This window comes from Protopterus annectens, chromosome 4.part1 (assembly GCF_019279795.1).
Source record: "Protopterus annectens isolate FY-2018-M chromosome 4.part1, PAN1.0, whole genome shotgun sequence".
Classification (NCBI taxonomy): Eukaryota; Metazoa; Chordata; order Ceratodontiformes; family Protopteridae; genus Protopterus; species Protopterus annectens.
The window spans coordinates 924,876,260-924,894,950 of NC_056734.1; the positions used below are offsets into that span (position 1 = coordinate 924,876,260).

The 18,691-nt window shown below is 38.9% G+C and overlaps 1 protein-coding gene across 1 annotated transcript in view; it reads right to left on the bottom strand.

Annotated features, from left to right (window-relative positions):
- The window catches only part of AHSG (alpha 2-HS glycoprotein), a 66,298-nt gene that overhangs the window by 21,066 nt on the left and 26,541 nt on the right, over nucleotides 1-18,691 (bottom strand). The window contains exon 4 of the mRNA XM_044070649.1: nucleotides 1,226-1,392. Within this exon, the coding sequence (XP_043926584.1) occupies nucleotides 1,226-1,392 (167 nt within the window). The remainder of the gene's footprint in view (nucleotides 1-1,225; nucleotides 1,393-18,691) is intronic.

The window sequence follows — 18,691 nt, forward strand, 5'->3', positions numbered from 1 at the left end:
TATACAAGTCCTTCTTTAGACTGCTGTCATTACCCTACGCCATCACACGCTTCTTCATGTAATCACTGGATGGATTATTTTTTCCCTTTGTCATTATCATGCTATGTGAGTTTCAAATGTGGTTAGTAATACTGAACCAGCAGCAGTGAACTGAGAAATAGAGCTCATTATCTTCCCTCAGTGAATATGGCACACCCCACCGCCTTAGCAATCACTCACTGTATCCCATCTCAACTATTTTCTATTACATTTTGGTATGTTTACCATCACCCTCATTATGTGAACTGCTGAGGGCTTTAATTAAAATTCAGAAGCATCAAAATTCACTGATGAGTCCTTGCCCATTTCTGCTACTGTAAAGTCATAAGAATGGATCACATCAGTCTAACGTAATGTTTTCTTTGTTACTCTGTGTAGACTTACAAGCTTTTTTCAAACTGGTTCACACTATATTTTTCTTCTTTTTTTTATTGAGGGATGGTTTACTCCTGATTTAATTTGTTTTTTATTCTGCATGCTATGTTGCAATACTTTATATGCCACTGTCTTAGTAAATAATAATCTTAAAAACTGTTTAATAATAAAGAAAAGATTAGATTGTATAACTGACAAAACACATGAAGTTATGTGTGTCTCAAAACTGCCTTTGATTTTAAAGGCTTAAGCCTTCAAGCTTTGCTCTTGTGCATTGTGTATCAGTAATCAAAACCCATCTATCAGAATTGGATAATTGACATGAAAATTGTATTTATTTATTTGTTTGTTTCTGTCTATATTGTGTAAGTGGGATGCAGTCATAATCTAAGCTACAAGCCAACGATATACATTTTAATACAGAGTCAAAGAACAAGTAAATAAGAACAACTGAGGCAATGCAATTTACAATGTTTGTTATAATGTGCATAATGCAGTTATAATGAAAAATAAAAGACAGCCAAAAACAATGTAAAGACCAGATATAATGAACAGAGTCTAGTCTTCAGATATTCAGTAGAAAGAAGCAATGAGGAAAATAGCTGAAACAAGTAGAGTTTACCATCACTAAGAAGAAATTAATCTTGCAGAAAATTTGAACGGTCCACAGCAGTCTTGAGAAATAAAACACTTGCCTAATTATAATACTGGCCCCAGATAACTGATGAACTGACAGCTGCAGGTGGCTAAAGCATATCTTAAAATTGCATGCAGCAATATATAGTGTTTGCTGTTGTAAAAGAAAACAAACCTGGATTTTAGCTCTTCCAACCTCAGCAAGTTTGAATAAGTGTGCTTGATTTCCAACTTGATTGAATTTCAGGAGAGCAGCATCAACAGCCTGCACTACACTGCTCTCATTCAGTGGGGCAAGAAGGGCACAGCCGGGGCAGACATCTGTTACATCCTCAGCAGATTCTAGAAAAGAGGGGCAGAGCAGTACATCATTCATGGTTCATAGAAAAATGAAAACAATTAACTTAAAGACACATTTCAGTAGGAATAATACACCAGAACTGAATAATCCGAGTCTTGACTAATACAAATGGTCATGGTACATTCCTTGTGGAGTTCACACATCCTCTCTTTGCCTGTAAGGGTTTTTGTCAGGCATTTCCTTCTGCTTCACATATAGCTACTTACAGATGGGTTTGCAGTACGTCTGTAAATGTGTGTTTGTGTGTGTGTGTCTGTGTGTGTGTGTGTGTGTGTGTGTGTGTGTGTGTGTGTGTGTTTGTTTACAAAATGGGAAGGGCTTGTTTCAATGTTTTAAACTTACACACTTCGGCACCCCTACAACTGTGAATTGAAAAACTATTGTTGACAGAGTGAATGAATAATTTAAACATAATTCAATGCAATGTCAGTGTAGGGTGTATTATCCTGTGTGCTAATGAAGACTTTAAGGAAGAAATAGTTCTTGTAATTTGTCTAACAATTTTAGGAACTTTTTTGAAAATGTTTACTAGTAAATCACCTTTATTGTTGCAGTGGACGACACAGATGAGACATTAAGCCAAGATCCCATCTGCTTGAGTTAGTGGTAGTTCTGGTGGATGTAAAAAAATCCAACGGCACCTATTGAAAACCTATCAAAAAGAGTAGAGAAAGTTTCCTGATGCCATGGCTACATAAATACCATCTCAGGTCTCCCATAAAGAAAGGCTACTAGCCTAGTAGAACTAACTCAGTCAACAAAGTGTAAATAATTAAAAATAAACATACTCTAATACCTAACTTTAAGTTTCAACTTGTGTCATTATCTGAACAGAGCAGATAAGTACAAAAGACTGTGCAAACTGAATCGATGTTTTCATTGATTCTTTTTTTTCAGTAGTACAGAAAATATATTCTTATGCCTCTACTAACTTGGCTTCACTGTGAACTACACTAGTTATAAATGTAAAATATGCTCTTTCCCTTATTTCATACTTACCTTCTTCCATCCATGCAAGGTTGTCCTATCCACTTTTACATCTACTGCTGGCTCTGTTACCTGTTTATACCCTTCCCCTCCCATGGCACCTGACTTCTAATGCCAGGAATATGTCAAGTGTTTACATGCTTTTATATGTCTGCCTTCCTGTAGATGTATCTGTGACTTCTCACTTGCCTACCTGGGGTTGACCTTCCAGACATCCACTTCAGTAGAAACTGCCAGACAGTTAAAAAACACAAACCTATGCTCCAGAAAAGAAGACCTTTTCATTAACCACTCAACTATCATACCTCACTTCCTTGGCTAATCTCTGGCAACTGTGAGACTAATCAAATCTGGGGCAGTAAAATCAGAAACAAGAATGCTCTCTTTCTCTTTCTGTTTCTCTGTGTTACTGAGGGAACAATATGCTAGTAGTTTAGAACTGCCACTATTAATTATTTATAACTAAAGATGCTGGTAAAGATAAGGTGAATATGATAAAACAGATGCCACTCAAGAAATTGGAAGAATGGATTTTAGTATGGCAAACAACTGAACTAACAGGAATCAATATCTTCTTCTGGCTTTTCCCGATTAGGGGTCACCACAGTGGATCACCTGCCCACTCATGATTGGCAGTGGAGTTTTACAGTGTTGAGTTGCCAGCCCGGCACCCAACCTTCCACAGAAGGCACACACACACACATATGCACTCACACCCAGGGCCAATTTAGAGTGTCCACTCCACCTGCAGCATGTCATTGGGATGTGGGAGGAAACCAGAGCACCCGGAGAAAACTCACGCGACCACAGGGAGGACATGCCGACGCTGCACAGAAGGCACCGCAGCTGAGGATTGAACCAGAGAGCCCCTTGCTGTGAGGCAACAATGCTAACCACTACACTACCATGACCGCCCATGAACAGGAATCAATATCACATAATAGAATACTACAATAAAACCTAAAAACACACTACTATCTTAAAACTGAGAAAACAAATCATTGATATCATCTGAAGTTCTACAATAATCATGGACAGAATTGAACAGTTATTCTGAGTTCGGAGTGATTTAGACGAGACTAGAAAACATCCACTCCTGTAAAAAAAAAAAACAAAAAGCAGAAACATTCCACGCATCTTGTACATTTAGAGCTTTAAGTATCTAGATTGCAACTTAATAAGTCCTTGTCTACCTTTAGGTCTGATAAAAATTTCAAATTTCAAGCTTGCAGTAAGGGATAAACTAAAAAGTGATGTTACATATATTTCATATTTTAAACAGCAACTATAAAAACATGCAAATGCAGGTGGCATACATACATCACCATTCAGAAATGGAAATACCTAGAAAGAGTCTTTGCTCTGACCACAGATAACTGATATGTGATTTCACCAGTGAATGTAAACAGTGAGTCACTTATGTTTGCAACCCATCTTACATGTCAGCCCTGCCTTCTCAGTACTTGTTTATCTGCCAAATGTCCCATACGAGACTGAAGGTCTTCAGCCTATTAGTAGTGCCACTGGTAGTTAATTCTTTGGTTCTACCACCCTCTCATTAAAGAAGGAATACCTTGCAGTATGATTCAAATATATTCCTCTTGATTCTTTTCCATTTCAAATGACTGTATCTTATTTATTGTACAGCAGTAATGCCCTAGGTGCAAATCATGTCTAATCATGTGCTGCCAGCATAACTATGTAACTGTTGCTCATATTAGACTGTTAAGCCGTTATTTATCTTGGTTGACTTCTTCCAGATTCTTTCTATTTATGTTGTGTCACCTGCGCAATAAGGACCTCCAGAAATGATTGACAAAGGATGAACAAAGCCCTTCAGTCCATGTTAGATTTTTTTTTCCATTTCTACCAGCTGACTTTTACATTTCAATCTGTTTTGGACAGGACTAACAAGGCAACTAGGGCTGTCCTTTGGAATGCTGAAATTGAAGTGGACTATTTGTTTGTGTTCAGTTTTATTTTGCTTGTTCATGTGAGTATCCCATGTTACAGTTTTCAGTGGTTTCTAATATTTAGAAAATCATAGTTCATGCTTAGTAACCATTTTGTTTCTCTGTTTAGAGTTTTATCCAGACTGATTCCAGTGTAATCTTTACATTTTTTTTGTTTCTGCAAAACCATTTTGTTTTCCTGATAGGTTTAATATACTAGGTCCAGCACACTAATCTGTTGACCCATACAGATTGACAGGCTTTTTACCTATGGTCAGTGACCTAGATGAAGAGTAAGCACTCCCATTATCAATGTTAGGTTCTCTCCAGCTGTGGTCTGTGTTTTGCTCAACAGATGGGCGCACTCCAACATAACCATTACCACAGCCAGGGAGAAGACCCAGTAGATAATACCTCTCTTTATCCCCAGGAAGGGAGCAGTAGCAGTATGCAAAGCCAGTACCTCATTAGTGAATAGTAGTGTTCAAAACCATTACCTTTATATGATTGTTAGAATTATCTTGGCCTAAATCAAGCTGAACAACACATGCACCCTCAACAGAATTTGATCTCCGCAATATTTAGAAAGTTTAGTTAAAAACAAGGATCTGATGAAGCTCATCTAGCACATGAGCAAACATACTTCAAGTTTCAGGTTTAATTAATCACTATTGCTTTGCTAAGATAGGTCTGACATGGGATAACATTTTTTAAAGCCCCAAAAAAGTGGGTTCTACTATTTTCATGGTCCTAACCAGCCAATGTTTTGAGTTTTATTAGTTTTTCTGTTTTTCATCGCAGTTAGCCCCAAAAAAGCAGGCACTGTCCAATTTCTGATAAAAGATTACAATACAATTGTTAACCATATTAGCCTGCAAGAGTGTGCTCTAATGAAATAACAAGAGACGACTGAAACACAAACAGGGTGAAACACAAAGAATCTGAATTCACCCACTTGACCCTAAACCCATAAAATAATTTTTAAAGAATTAATTATGTATGTATAACAGCTTCTGAAATGGGGGCAATCTTGAATATACAAAAATTGTAAAAAGGCAGGCCTATTTATCATTGGAATGATACACACAATAAGATTGGTATTGCTTGTGGATTAAGAGAAAAAAAATGGTTATTATTTTTGTATTCATTTGAAAACCAAGTACAAAGTTAGATATACACCAATGTAAAGCAAAGGAGCTAGGGACATAGTTGTGGTGTGGAAAAACTCATCAAATTGGAAGGATTCTGAAAACCTTATGCAAATTAGTCATAAGTAAGCACAGCCAACCCAGGCACTCCAATTACAGCCAATTAAAAGGGTAATTCTGAAATCTGTATGCAAATGAGTAGCACAGACAATCAGTTGCAGCTAATTAAATGGCTAATATGAAAATCAATCACAACTGCTCCTTCCACACCCCTTTACTGAAAGTAGGATAAAAGAGCAATGCCTTAGCTAGTATTTCCTGATCTGATGAAGTCTATAAGATGAAAGCACTAATCTAAATAAAGCTTCTTTAAATGAATACTGACTTAAGATGATTTGTTTTGAAAATGTTAGGGAATTTAACACAAACATTTTGGACTTCCTGATAGAAGCTAAGGTTCACTCTCCTTCCTGAACCACAATCTTATGAGACAGTACAGTAGCTTTCCAGTCTTTTGGGATCTGGTAATGGTGAGTCATATTTTAATGAAGGTGGCAAGAACACTCTAAAGGAAGATGAGTCAGCTAAGAAAATAACTGCTTCTAGTGATTTAAGAGGTCTCCTAGGACCAGAATCCAGCCTACAGTAGGCTGAAAACACTGATAAAATTACCTCATGACCTCATCAAAGATGATATAATAAAAGTCAGCCCAGGACATTTCGAGAACATTTGCAAAGGACTCAGCAGTATTCCCAGGATGCATCATGGTTGAAGGACTGCCTTACAAGCTTATCAGCAGGGAAATGCCTGGGTACACTATGTTGTACAGAAGGAAAACTGAGTGAATAGTCAGATGGATGAGCTACACAGCCTGCCCATCACTCAAAAATGTACACTCAACTCACTTAGTGTAGCAGAACTATCACTATACATAAAACATGTCTTCTTAAATGACATTTCTATGTGGTGTGCAACACAATGTCTGTCCTGAAGCAGGCAAGTCTTTTTGCACTTTGTTAAGAAAATGTATATCTGCAATGTGCAAGCTTAGATGCATTTAGGGTTAAAGAGAAATTAATATGTTTATTCTGCTTATTCTGTGTGAAATATGTGCAGCTGCAGAAAACCTAGATAAGAGAACAATTCACACTTGAAAGTCTACCACGGTCAGCAGAATGTGTATTCAGGCCAGGGTTGTATCTTGACCCTGGGCAAATGTATCATACCAAGAACTGAACAGCTGAAGAAATGTAAGAAACAAAGGAGGGCTGAAATTAGCCCAAGGCCAGGTTGTTTTTCTCAAACATGTTTTGCAAGACAGCAATTTTCTGACCATGTTAGTTTTAAATCTAACAATGTCTTCTTTTCTGACCATGTCAGCAGTAAATCTAACAATGTCTTCCTTTCTGACCAGCAGTTAAACTAACAATATTTTCTTGTGTACATGCAGAGAACTGTATAAGAATAGCATGCTGAACCATGGAAAGTCAGACAAAACCTTGTATCTACATGCTTTGTCTCCTTGCTGCAAGTAATAAAAGGTGCCTTACTTGAACCTTACGTGCTTTGATCTTAGTGTTTTCTTTAACAGACTGGTCCTTCGAGCCAGAACCCTCTCTTCACCATGGATCAGATGGCCAGGTGGCTGAAACCGTATGGGGAAGAAACCAAATTGGTTCTTCTACAGCATAAAGACCTCCAACTGAATTGTTGTCAAAAGAGTCCAGTCACCTTCTGATCTGTGACTGAAGGACGGGTTTTCCGCAAATCATTGATCAATCACGTGGGCTCAGGTAAGGTGAATCTACTTTTTCTGTTTCAAGATCAGGGAATAAATATGTATTGTTTCTGTCAGATTGTATTTTCTTACAGTCAGGGATAGAAAAAGGTACAGTCTTGTCATAGATCAAGTGAAATAGATCAGTAGGCTTTAGACAGTCATTCTGAAGAGACTATAACAAAATCCGTGGTACACGTAAAATTTGAAGGCATCAGATAATATTTTCTGTACAGTCTACGTAGCAAACAAAAATAGGGAAAAATGGGTAATAATTGTACAAAGACACCCGGAAACCCACCACTGACGGAAGATGCAAAATGCATGCAGTCGCAGCGCGCAGACAACTTTAGATATTTTTCAAAATGGGTTATTAAGTATGACTTTGATGGGAAATTAGAAAAGTCCTCACTTATCAAGCTTATCAAGCAACTCAAAACCAATTCTAAGGGTCATAAAAAAGCAACGACAGTTAGGAATTCCCCTGGCACACAGGTGGCTCGAGGAAGCAAACCATAGAGACCAAAAGAACAAAGATTCGAAGGCAATGTTTTTAGATAAGGAAGACAATTACTTGCTAATGGCATCGGCACCTCCGCCTCCCCCTCCTTTACCAGAATATGGAGCGAGTGGCCAGGTTGATCCACCTCCATTATATCCTATGCTTACTGAAGATGGGGACAGCTTAAAACTGAAATTAGTTAAAGTTAGGGATCCCATCGAAACTAGGTCCCGAACAAAGGCAAATAATCAAGAAAAAGGCTCTGAATTATGGCAGGTAGTTAGGGATACACGACCTATAGAGGAAGAAGAAATATGCCCACTCATAGAAGTTCCGAACCCTCAGGCAGGACAGGAAGATCAGACTCCAACTATCCTGGTGTATAGACCTTGGACTCCGGAAGATATCTGGAAAGCTACAGAAGGGATTCCCCATCCGAAACTTAACTTCAGAAAATTTTCTGAAGATTTACAAGGAATGAGGCTGAGTTATAACTTGAATGGGGAAGAAATAGAAAAAGTAGTTCGACAGATTGTAGGACCAGATTGGTACATGATTTGTGGCAACTGGAATCCTTGTGACGCTGCATAAAAAACCCTCCCACATAGCAGTGCAGAATTAGACACTAGAGTGAAGGGACTTACAGACCGCATCTCTGAGAAATGGAAACCTAGAGCAGACTGGACTTGCATTAATTAATGTGTCCAGCAGGAGGGTGAATCAGTTGACCGATACTTTGCTAGGCCATGTCTAGTACTTCTTCTACATCGTCATTAATTTCCTGTACTTCCTCCATTTCCCTGGATTGTTTTAACAACCACTGTGGAATGCAGGTTCCTGAAGATCAAAAACAAGATTCCCCATATGAACAGCAACTGAAGAATGCATTTCTAAAAGGTAGTAGTACACCTATAAGCAGTTTCATCACAAAACACATGGTCGACCATCGAACGAGCAGATTACACTCACTACTTGAATATGCTAGACGTGCTGAAAGGCATTTTAATAGCAAAAGAAAAAGAAAACTCAGGTATTTTCCGTAGAAGATGGAGCAGAAGTTTATGTAGTGCACCCCGGGAAAAAGGGCAGGAAAAACACACAGGGAGGTAAGCAGTCTGATCAACGACCAGAAGACTTTGAAGGACATAAGAAAAGGGGAGAATGTTTTAAATGTGGTAAAAAGGGACATTTAGCAAGGGATTGCAGGAAAAATAAGAAGGTTACAACGGAAGACAAGGAAGGTAAGGAATGACTATATGATAGTCAGGAATCACTAGAAAAAACTGATACAGAAAGACCAAACAAGGATGTGAAAAGGGAAATGGAGGAAGTACAGGAAATTAATGATGATGTAGAAGAAGTACTAGACTTGGCTTTATTGAGCTTGGAGCTCTATTTAGCAGATACAAAACCAGAAGTTACACTTTTGGTAGGAGGTAGTGAGGTTAAATTTTTGTGTGATTCAGGGGCATCACGGACCCTGATACACCCCTCCAAATTGCCAGACAATTCAGAGTCATCTGATTACATATTGGTCAAAGCAGCAAATGAGCAGCTATACCGGGAGCCCCTCTCCCGCACTATCACCATAACAGATCCTGTTTCAGGATTAACACAAATAAGTAAGATTGTAGTTTCTGCGAAATGGGCAGTAAATCTCTTGGGCAGGGATCTTATGCAGTTGTTTGGCATAGCGGTGGTTCCAACTACGCAGGGTATGGAAGCGCAGCGACAAACTGACACCTTTATGGTTCAATCGGGGAGTGAAACATTTTATTGGTACAGTCAGGACCTGGTTACGACTGGTCCAGGGACTGTGACCAAAGAACTGATGAACGTAGCCGTCAGTAAGTTTCCCTCCCAGGACATTGATAAACAGCACCTGCTGCATTGCACCCTGTATTTTTGTAACACACCAGGGCCTGATAATGAGTATGAAAAAGAATTATTTAAGCATCGTACAAACAGGTTGGTACTGAGGAACTTATACTGGGACGCAGAAGGGAATAGTGTAGCCAGCTGTTCACTGCCCCAGGAGTTTTTGACACTTTATAAATCCAATCGACTGCCACATGTAAGCTTAACCAAGAATAAAAACATACGGTGGGCAGACCTAGGGGAGAAAGTTACAAGATGGGAAAAACAAACAGAGCTGGAGTTGTCAGGACAGGGAATACAAGTACAAAAATTGAATTGGGTAACTCAAGCTAACCCATCTGTACATTTGCAGTCTCACAAAGACAGCTGATTGGTACTCCTTTTGACGGAAGAAGAAAACGCCTTGCGCGGTATACCAGAGACTCTCTGGTCAACAGGGAAATCAGATGTAGGACTTATCCATATGGCAGGACCAGTTAGTATCACACCAAAGTCAGCGTTTAGACCACAAAAGAAACAGTATCCCTTAAGAAAAGATGCAGAGGCAGGAATAGAACCCATCATACCAGCATTACTTAAGGGAGGGGTGATAGTGGAATCTCCCTATTCCCCGTGTAATACACCTTTATTTCCAGTTAGAAAAGCCAATGGAGAGTGGCATATGGTCCAGGATTTACAAGCTGTAAATGATGCCGTAATACCAAGGGCACCTATAGTGCCAGATCCACACACCCTGTTAAATGATTGAAAATCTGAGCATAAGTATTTTTCTGTAGTAGATATCAGTAATGCATTATTTTCAATACCAATACACCCAGGTAGCCAGTATTGGTTTGCATTCACATTTCAGGGAAAAAGATACACATACACAAGACTGCCACAGGGATATTGTGAGAGCCCTACAGTATTCTCGCAAGAAATGTCAAGCAACGTGGCAAGGTTTAATCCGCCAAAGGGTAGTCAGGTCTTACTTTATGTTGATGACATTTTGTTAGCGGCCCCCAACCTGCAGGATTATAGGGAAGATACCATAGCACTTCTACGATTCTTAGCTGCTGAGGGACATAAAGTAAACAAGGACAAACTGCAGCTATGGAAAAGACAGGTAAGGTACTTGGGATATGTAATATCCAAGGGAGGTAGAACTTTAAATGAGGACAGAAAAGTGGCAATCTTGCAGGCACCAAAGCCTACCACCAAGAAGGAAATGATGTCCTTCTTGGGAACGACAAATTTCTGTCGAAGCTGGATTCCAAACTATGCCTTGGAATCTGCACCCTTAACTGACCTCATATATAAGACACTGATGGCAGCGCAGGATTCGTTACAATGGACATCAGAGGCAGAATTTACTTTTTGTAAACTGAACCAATTGATAGCATCCTCTCTAGTTCTGGGATTGCCAAACTATCATAAACGTTTTTTCCAGACTGTAGATTGCAAGCAGGGTTATATGACATCAGTACTAACACAGCAACATGGGGATAAGCAATGTCCCATAGCTTACTATTCATCACAATTAGACCCAGTAGCATGATCCTTGCCACACTGTGTACAGGCAGTAGTCGCAGCAGCAATGGCAGTGCAGGCTTCAGCTTCAGTAGTCTTGTTTCATCCACTCACTCTAAGGGTACCTCATGCAGTCACGATTATTTTATTACAAGAAAAAGTAGCATATCTCTCTCCTGCTAGGCATCTCTCCTGCATGACCATATTGTTGAGACAACCTCATATGACAATTGAATAATGCATGACTTTAAACCCTTCTACCCTGCTCCCAACTCCTGCAGACAACACACCACATCGCTGCCTGCAAATAATCGTGCAGAAGACATTACCTAGGAAAGACCTCACGGATGTCCCCTTGGATAATGCCGAGGTGACATAATACGTGGATGACTCGTGCAAAAGGGGCCCTGCAGGACAGAACCTAGTAGGATATGCAGTAGTCTCTGATAGTGAAGTTATAGAAGCAAAATCTTTACCATATCATTTATCTGCACAGGCAGCAGAATTGATTGCTCTGACATGTGCATGTACCTTAGCAGAGAATCAGTGTGTAAACATCTTCACTGATAGTCAATACGCTTTTTCCACTGTACATGTGTTTGCACAACAGTGGAAAAACCGAGGAATGATAAAATCTACTGGCAAACCTATAAATCATGCGCAGCTTATTTTAGATCTCTTAGAATCCATTCAATTGCCTCAAAGGGTAGCTATTTGCAAATGTACAGCTTATACTAAACAACAGGACATAATTTCAAAAGGTAATGCAAGAGCTGATGCAGCTGCAAAACAGGCAGCTACAGAGGTATTCCTTCTAGATAAGGAATTACAACACTCTGAAACATTGAATTTAGATATGTTAAAAACAATGCAGACACTCACTATGCAAGCAGAAAAACAGCGATGGATAAGACGAGGAGCATCCTCGAGAAGGGGCTGTACATCTCTAAGGAGGGAAAACCAATATTACCCTCTAACGTGTTCCACTATACGGCATTGTTGAGCCATGGGCAGTGCCATGTCTCAACAGGGGGGATGGTACAGCTGGTGAACCAGGTGTTCACAATGTACGGATTTACAAACTATTCTAAAAATTTTTGTTTAATGTGTCAAATCTGTAACAAACATCATGCACAGGGGGTGATAAAGCCTAAGCAAGGGAGTTTTCCCACACCACCATATCTGTTTCACACTATCTGTATGGATTTCATAGAACTAAACAAATGTGAAAACAAGAAGTACTGCCTTGTCATTATAGATATGTTCTCTAGGTGGGTGGAAGCTTTTCCAACCAAAAATACAGATGCAGCTACAGTAGCAAAGGTACTTGTTAAGGAAATTATTCCTAGGTTTGGCATTCTGGAGAGAATATATAGTGACAACGGAACGCACTTTGTAAATCAAACCATACAGCAGCTGAGTACGTTTTTTGGTATCTCTCTAAAAAAATCATTGTGCATATCATCTGCAGTCTGCAGGGCTGGTTGAAAGGCATAATGGTTTGCTAAAAAGCAAACTGAGGAAATTGATAGCTGAAACTGGGAAAACCTGGCTGTATTGTTTGCCCCTAGCACTATTAAACATGAGAACAGTTCCCTCAGTAAAGGGCCTGACCCCATATGAAAGTTGTATGAGAGAGCATACTATACACCCCAGTGGAAACCTCTCATATCCCTAAGTCAGGAAGCTGATTTTGTGTTAGCTGAATACATGAAAAAACTGTTAAATTCTAAACATCTGTTGCAGTCTAATTCTGATTTAGGTTCAGAACAAACTAGGACACCAGAAGTAGCAGTGACACCAGGAGATTGGGTGTGGATCAAGATTGTGAAGAGAAAAAACTGGGCGTCACCAAAGTGGGAAGGTCCCTACCAGGTACTTCTGTCAACACTGACTGCAGTTAAAATCACAGAGCGGGCTTCGTGGATCCATCTGACACACTGCAAGCTAGTAAAAGACTTTATGCTGGGTAAAGATCTTACCTCTCCACTGGGACCCTAAGCACAAAGTCTGGCTACAAAGGGGGGTCAGATCAACAGGACTGGCTCGTCTCAACCCCAGTGAAGCAACCATCGGTGCTGAAGGTCCTATTAGGGAAGAGAGTAAGATCAACAGAACCTAAAATGAAGACTGATTTCCATCCCTTTGGGAAGAATGGAGAAAATAAGAGCAATATGGAGCAACCATTCCTGCAGAAATATTGCACGACCATTCTATTGGCCATCATGGTAATAGTAATCTTTTTGTTATGGCCGTTTCTCTTCTCTGCTACACAAGTAGAACTAAGTAAGCATGCAGAGTGGCACCCGAATTTCAATACTTACCAGGCAATCAAATACGTGTATGCTGAAACTTTCAATATATCGAATTGCTGGGTCTGCACAACCCTACCTATGGCATATGGGGGATTGCTGCTAACGTCTGTTCCCCTAGGGGCTAATAAGACCTGGAAAAATCTAATTCATGATACATCAGATGTCACGTCTAAAGATAAGGTAGCATTACACTTGGCTATTCGTCAAAATGGAACTGTGTGTTTTCATAAAAACGATACAGTCAAGGTAGGATGGAGCTATTGCAATGCAACAGTTCCCTATGGATTCTACACTAAACCTAATAACACCGGATCTTATTGCAACACGAACTATGACACATTTTGTGAATTGATGCATAGAACAATCGAGGAAGTAAAATATGATTTTGTTCTATACAAACAACTGTCCATAATTGACAAAAAATTGTTCATGCAGGACAAGGGTATATTCATAGTAAAGTTACCACCAAAGTAGAAAATTGCTACTTCATATGTGGAAAAAAGGCATATAAATGGCTACCTGAGAACTGGTCCAGTAGCTGTTTTTTGGGGTACCTGGTTCCGGCCATACGACACACGGCAGTTTTACCTCAAGGGAAAATTCGGAATGTTTGAGAAATTAAGAAACCTGCTAATCCAGTGGGGCAAATCAATGCACCTTGGAAACACCATCATGACTTAGGCCCTGGAAACAACAAAGAGCTATCGCACATGGATCTGGGTGATGATGTCATATCGTGGGAAGGCATATTACCAGCATATGGAGCAACTAAATCGATCTGGGAGCTGAAAAAACTATCTAAACTTCTTGAAATAATGAGTAATGCAACCTTTTCTGCCCTAGAATTGGTAACCAATGAACTGACTGCCACGAGAACAGCGGTGCTTCAAAATCACATGGCTCTTGACTTCACCCTAGCGGCGAAAGGAGCTATGTGCGCTTTAATCCAGGAGGAGCACTGTTCATACATTCCTGACAACAAACATGAGATAGACAACCATCTTGAAGTAATTCAGCAGGTGTCGGCCATGACCAAACCAAGACCAAACCCATTGACGGACTTTTTCCAAAAATGGCTTGGGGGTTGGGGCAGCATCTTGATGAACATTCTGATTGCCATCTGTGTGGGAATAGCCTTACTGATGGTGTGTGGATGTTGCTGCATCCCCTGTATGAAAGGACTAGTTAAGAATATAGTAGACGTTTCAGTTTCAGAAACTTTATACCAAGATACTGAATTTGAGGAATTACTTAAAACTGAAAAAAAAAAAAAAAACAAATGCTTTCACAGGCTTAAACTGAATGACTCTCTAACTGTAAATCCTAAGTAGGAGATGGTTATGAGAAGAAAAACTGTTTATGTTTGTTTTGAAGGTAGAATAAAGTATTAAAAGGGGGGAAATGTTAAGAAAATGTATAACTGCAATGTTCAAGCTTAGATGCATTTAGGGTTAAAAAGAAATTAATTTGTTTATTCAGCTTATTCTGTGTGAAATATGTGCAGCTGCAGAAAACCTAGATAAAAGAACAATTGATGCTTGAAAGTCTACCACAGTCAGCAGAATGTGTATTGAGGCCAGGGTTGTATCTTGACCCTGGGCAAATGCATCATACCAAGAACTGAACAGCTGAAGAAATGTAAGAAACAAAGGAGGGCTGAAATTAGCCCAAGGCCAGGTTGTTTTTCTCAAACATGTTTTGCAAGACAGCAATTTTCTGACCATGTCAGCGGTAAATCTAACAATGTCTTCTTTTCTGACCATGTCAGCAGTAAATCTAACAATGTCTTCCTTTCTGACCAGCAGTTAAACTAACAATATTTTCTTGTGTACATGCAGAGAACTGTATAAGAATAGCATGCTGAACCATGGAAAGTCAGACAAAACCTTGTATCTACATGCTTTGTCTCCTTGCTGCAAGTAATAAAAGGTGCCTTACTTGAACCTTACATGCTTTGATCTTAGTGTTTTCTTTAACACACTTACTTTCCAAAATTCATCCCATTCATCACTACACTTGTGGTCAAATCATGGGTCACTATAAAAATGGTAGATCTGAGATGTGTGCAAACTGTGTTGACAGCATCCATGATACTATTTACAACCCTGCTGTTGTTTTCAATTTGGGTACATGGATTATCAGCACTGACCTCCTCCAAGAGTTGATATTTTATAAGTAAAGAAAATACCACTGTTAATTTGACATCATTTTCTATAATGGACTAGCTCAGTATCAAGTAGCCCTATTGGTAGGAGCCCTAGCCTGAAGTCATCCAAGTGATGATCAGATGACAGTACTTCTTCCATCAACAAGTCACTAGTTTCTATATGCTGGAAGACAAACGTAAGTCCAGATATTGGGGATCACTAAGGAGTGCCATAGTGAATTCATTGGTTTCATTATCCATCAAGGATTAACCACCTAGTGCACTCATGCACATGTCTGATGAAGACATCCTAAAATCTTGTATAGAAGTTCCTAAGTAAACATGATGGATAGTACTTAAGAAGGAATATGAAATGAAATTCACTCCTGTTCCAAGGATGTTTGAACTTTCAGCATTCAGCTAGGGTACCCAGAGCCAGAATGATATACAGATAGCTACACCAACACTGTTGCTACTATGTCTAAGGTTGTGAAGGGAAACTTACAGGAATGTTTGCACCTGGATAAGATCAAGAATTATTTTCCAGGTCTCCATGATAAATGACAGGCCAGCCAATTAGATCATGCCAGTGGCAATGGCCAGCTTGTTCCAAATCACCTAGGGATTAATACATTCCTAAGTAGGGTTTCAGGGGATAGGTCCAATGTAATATCACCAGTAGATAAGGTGAACCCTTTTCCAAGTGTAGTTTTACTCTCAGAAGGTGATAAATGGCCCTAACTCTGGAATGACCTCCCAGGTCAAGACATGTAAAGACTCTCTCTTGGGTGCCATCAGTTTCCTAAATATCAGGAAAATTAGTGGTTTAACTAGCACAGAGAGTCAAATGGTCAGTAGATAAGTAGTAGGGTCTTGGAATACAAGTCTCACATTAGCAAAAAATAATTTAAACAATAATGTACATTCATCAATGCCACAAAATCTTAAAGCAGCATGATATAAAACAAGAATACACTAGATATAATAAACAAAAAAGTGGAGAAAAGCATCAACTAAACTGGAAGAAGGATAAACCTACTAGTATTGTAAGTTGTATGCTTAAAGACATTCATACAAAGCAAGGCAAGATGTTGACATTGCTGCTTGAGTTTCAAAAGACTCAAGTTTTGTACTATTTTAAATCTGTTGGGGAAGAACACCACAGTAGAGAGTATGAAACAGTCCATGGCAGCTTGTAAATTCCTCCCATGCTAAATGGCTGACAACTTGTTTTAATAGGATACAAGTAATATCTGTCAATATTAGACCACAAATATAGCCACTCTTCAAATAGTTGTGCATTCAAAAGTAAAGTGGGCAAAGTCACAAATGATGAGTGGTAGAACCAATCCCAGTAACCCACAATTTGACACAACTAGTAAGCTGAAGAAAAAACCTCAAGCTGGAGGAAGTAGAACAACCCAAAAAGGACAAGATAGACTACTAATGCAAAAACATCTTACCAACACACAATGGTAATAGATGAAAATAGACATGCCTTTAAACACAGGGCAGTTACCTCTCATCCAGCAATGACATCTGCTGTCACTGGGAAACAATTAGGATACCAAAAGTGTGACTGCTGTTATAAGGCAATAAAGATCACAGTCAATGATCTTCTATGCTTGTTAACACATACAAGTCCCAGAAACATAAAAACAAAATTTATCTGCAGTAAGAAAATAAAGAACAATACAGTAGTTCTACAACTACTTTGAGGATTCTGCATTTGCATGTTACCTGACAAGTATCTGGAATAATCAACATTTCCTACTAAGGGAAGCCATATTCTTCTCACATTTCAAGGGCCTCATCCAATCCCACATGAAATGCTTCTGGTCCTGCTGAAAGTGCAAGACCACATTTATTGTCATGTGAAATGTTCCTGGCAAAGGCCACATCTGTTGTCCTGTGAAATGTTCTTGATCCTGTTCAGAGGACAAGGCCTTATCCACTGCCTTGTGAAATGTAGGCTGGACATGAGTAGAAGAGATGTTCTGCCCCTTTGATTACAAATACAATAATTCATTGCAGAATATCCCCAGATGAATATCATTATTTAAAACAGTACTGCAATGAATTTAAAATAATGATCTATGTTCCAGTTGTTTCCTGGCAAAGCCATTGGATCATAAACTAATGATATTGCCAGGAAGGACCTTTTTGTTATGTTCAGAAGCAGCAGCTGTAGTAGGTATGAGTAAATAAAGGAAGAAATGTTAGACAACCTAACACAGGTAGAAGTGTTCAGTTACAATTGTTTTTGTACTAGCACCATAGCTAATACTGCATATCTAGCTCACTTTTAGCAGTAAGAAAACTGAGTTACCACTACGAAAAAGGATATAAGACCATTAATATGATATTAGAAGGTGAAATACTACTTCTACAACTACTACTATTAATAATAATATAGTAAGTATATAAATCAAGTTTATTATTTTAAATTCCTTGGTATTAAAGCAATGGACTGTTATATTTGTTGTTTTTCTTCAGGTGAGATGTTGTAGTATTTTGTTGTTACCTGAAACTTCTTTGCATGAGGGCTGCTAAATTAACTACCCGGTGATGATAGCTACTGCTGTCCAGCAAGAATGTCATCTCGAACTGCCATTATTATCAGACTGTTATAATATTGGCTATGGCATGCCTACTCAGCTTGCCTTAATCTGTGGTCAAGACCACTAAGCAATGTTATAAACTGCTGCATAAGCCACTGTTGTATGTTAATACTATACTCCTAGCAGAAACAGCATCCTACATACATTTAAACTTGGTAGCTTTACATGTTTTAAATATCTTAACCTAAGTTAATATTATGGAATTTCTTGCCCATGTATTACTTATGGTAAGCAGCTAAGTATCTCTCATTTTATTATAAGTGATCTCTTTCATCACATTTTAAGCTTTGGAGTAGTAGTTGTAGAAGTAGTATTTCATCTTCTAATATCATATTAACAAATGCAAAATAAATAAATAAAATACATTTTCTTCCCAAGCTTCCATTGCAAATAAGCTCCAAAACAATGATAAAAATAAATCAAATTTTGCATAGTGCCTTGAAT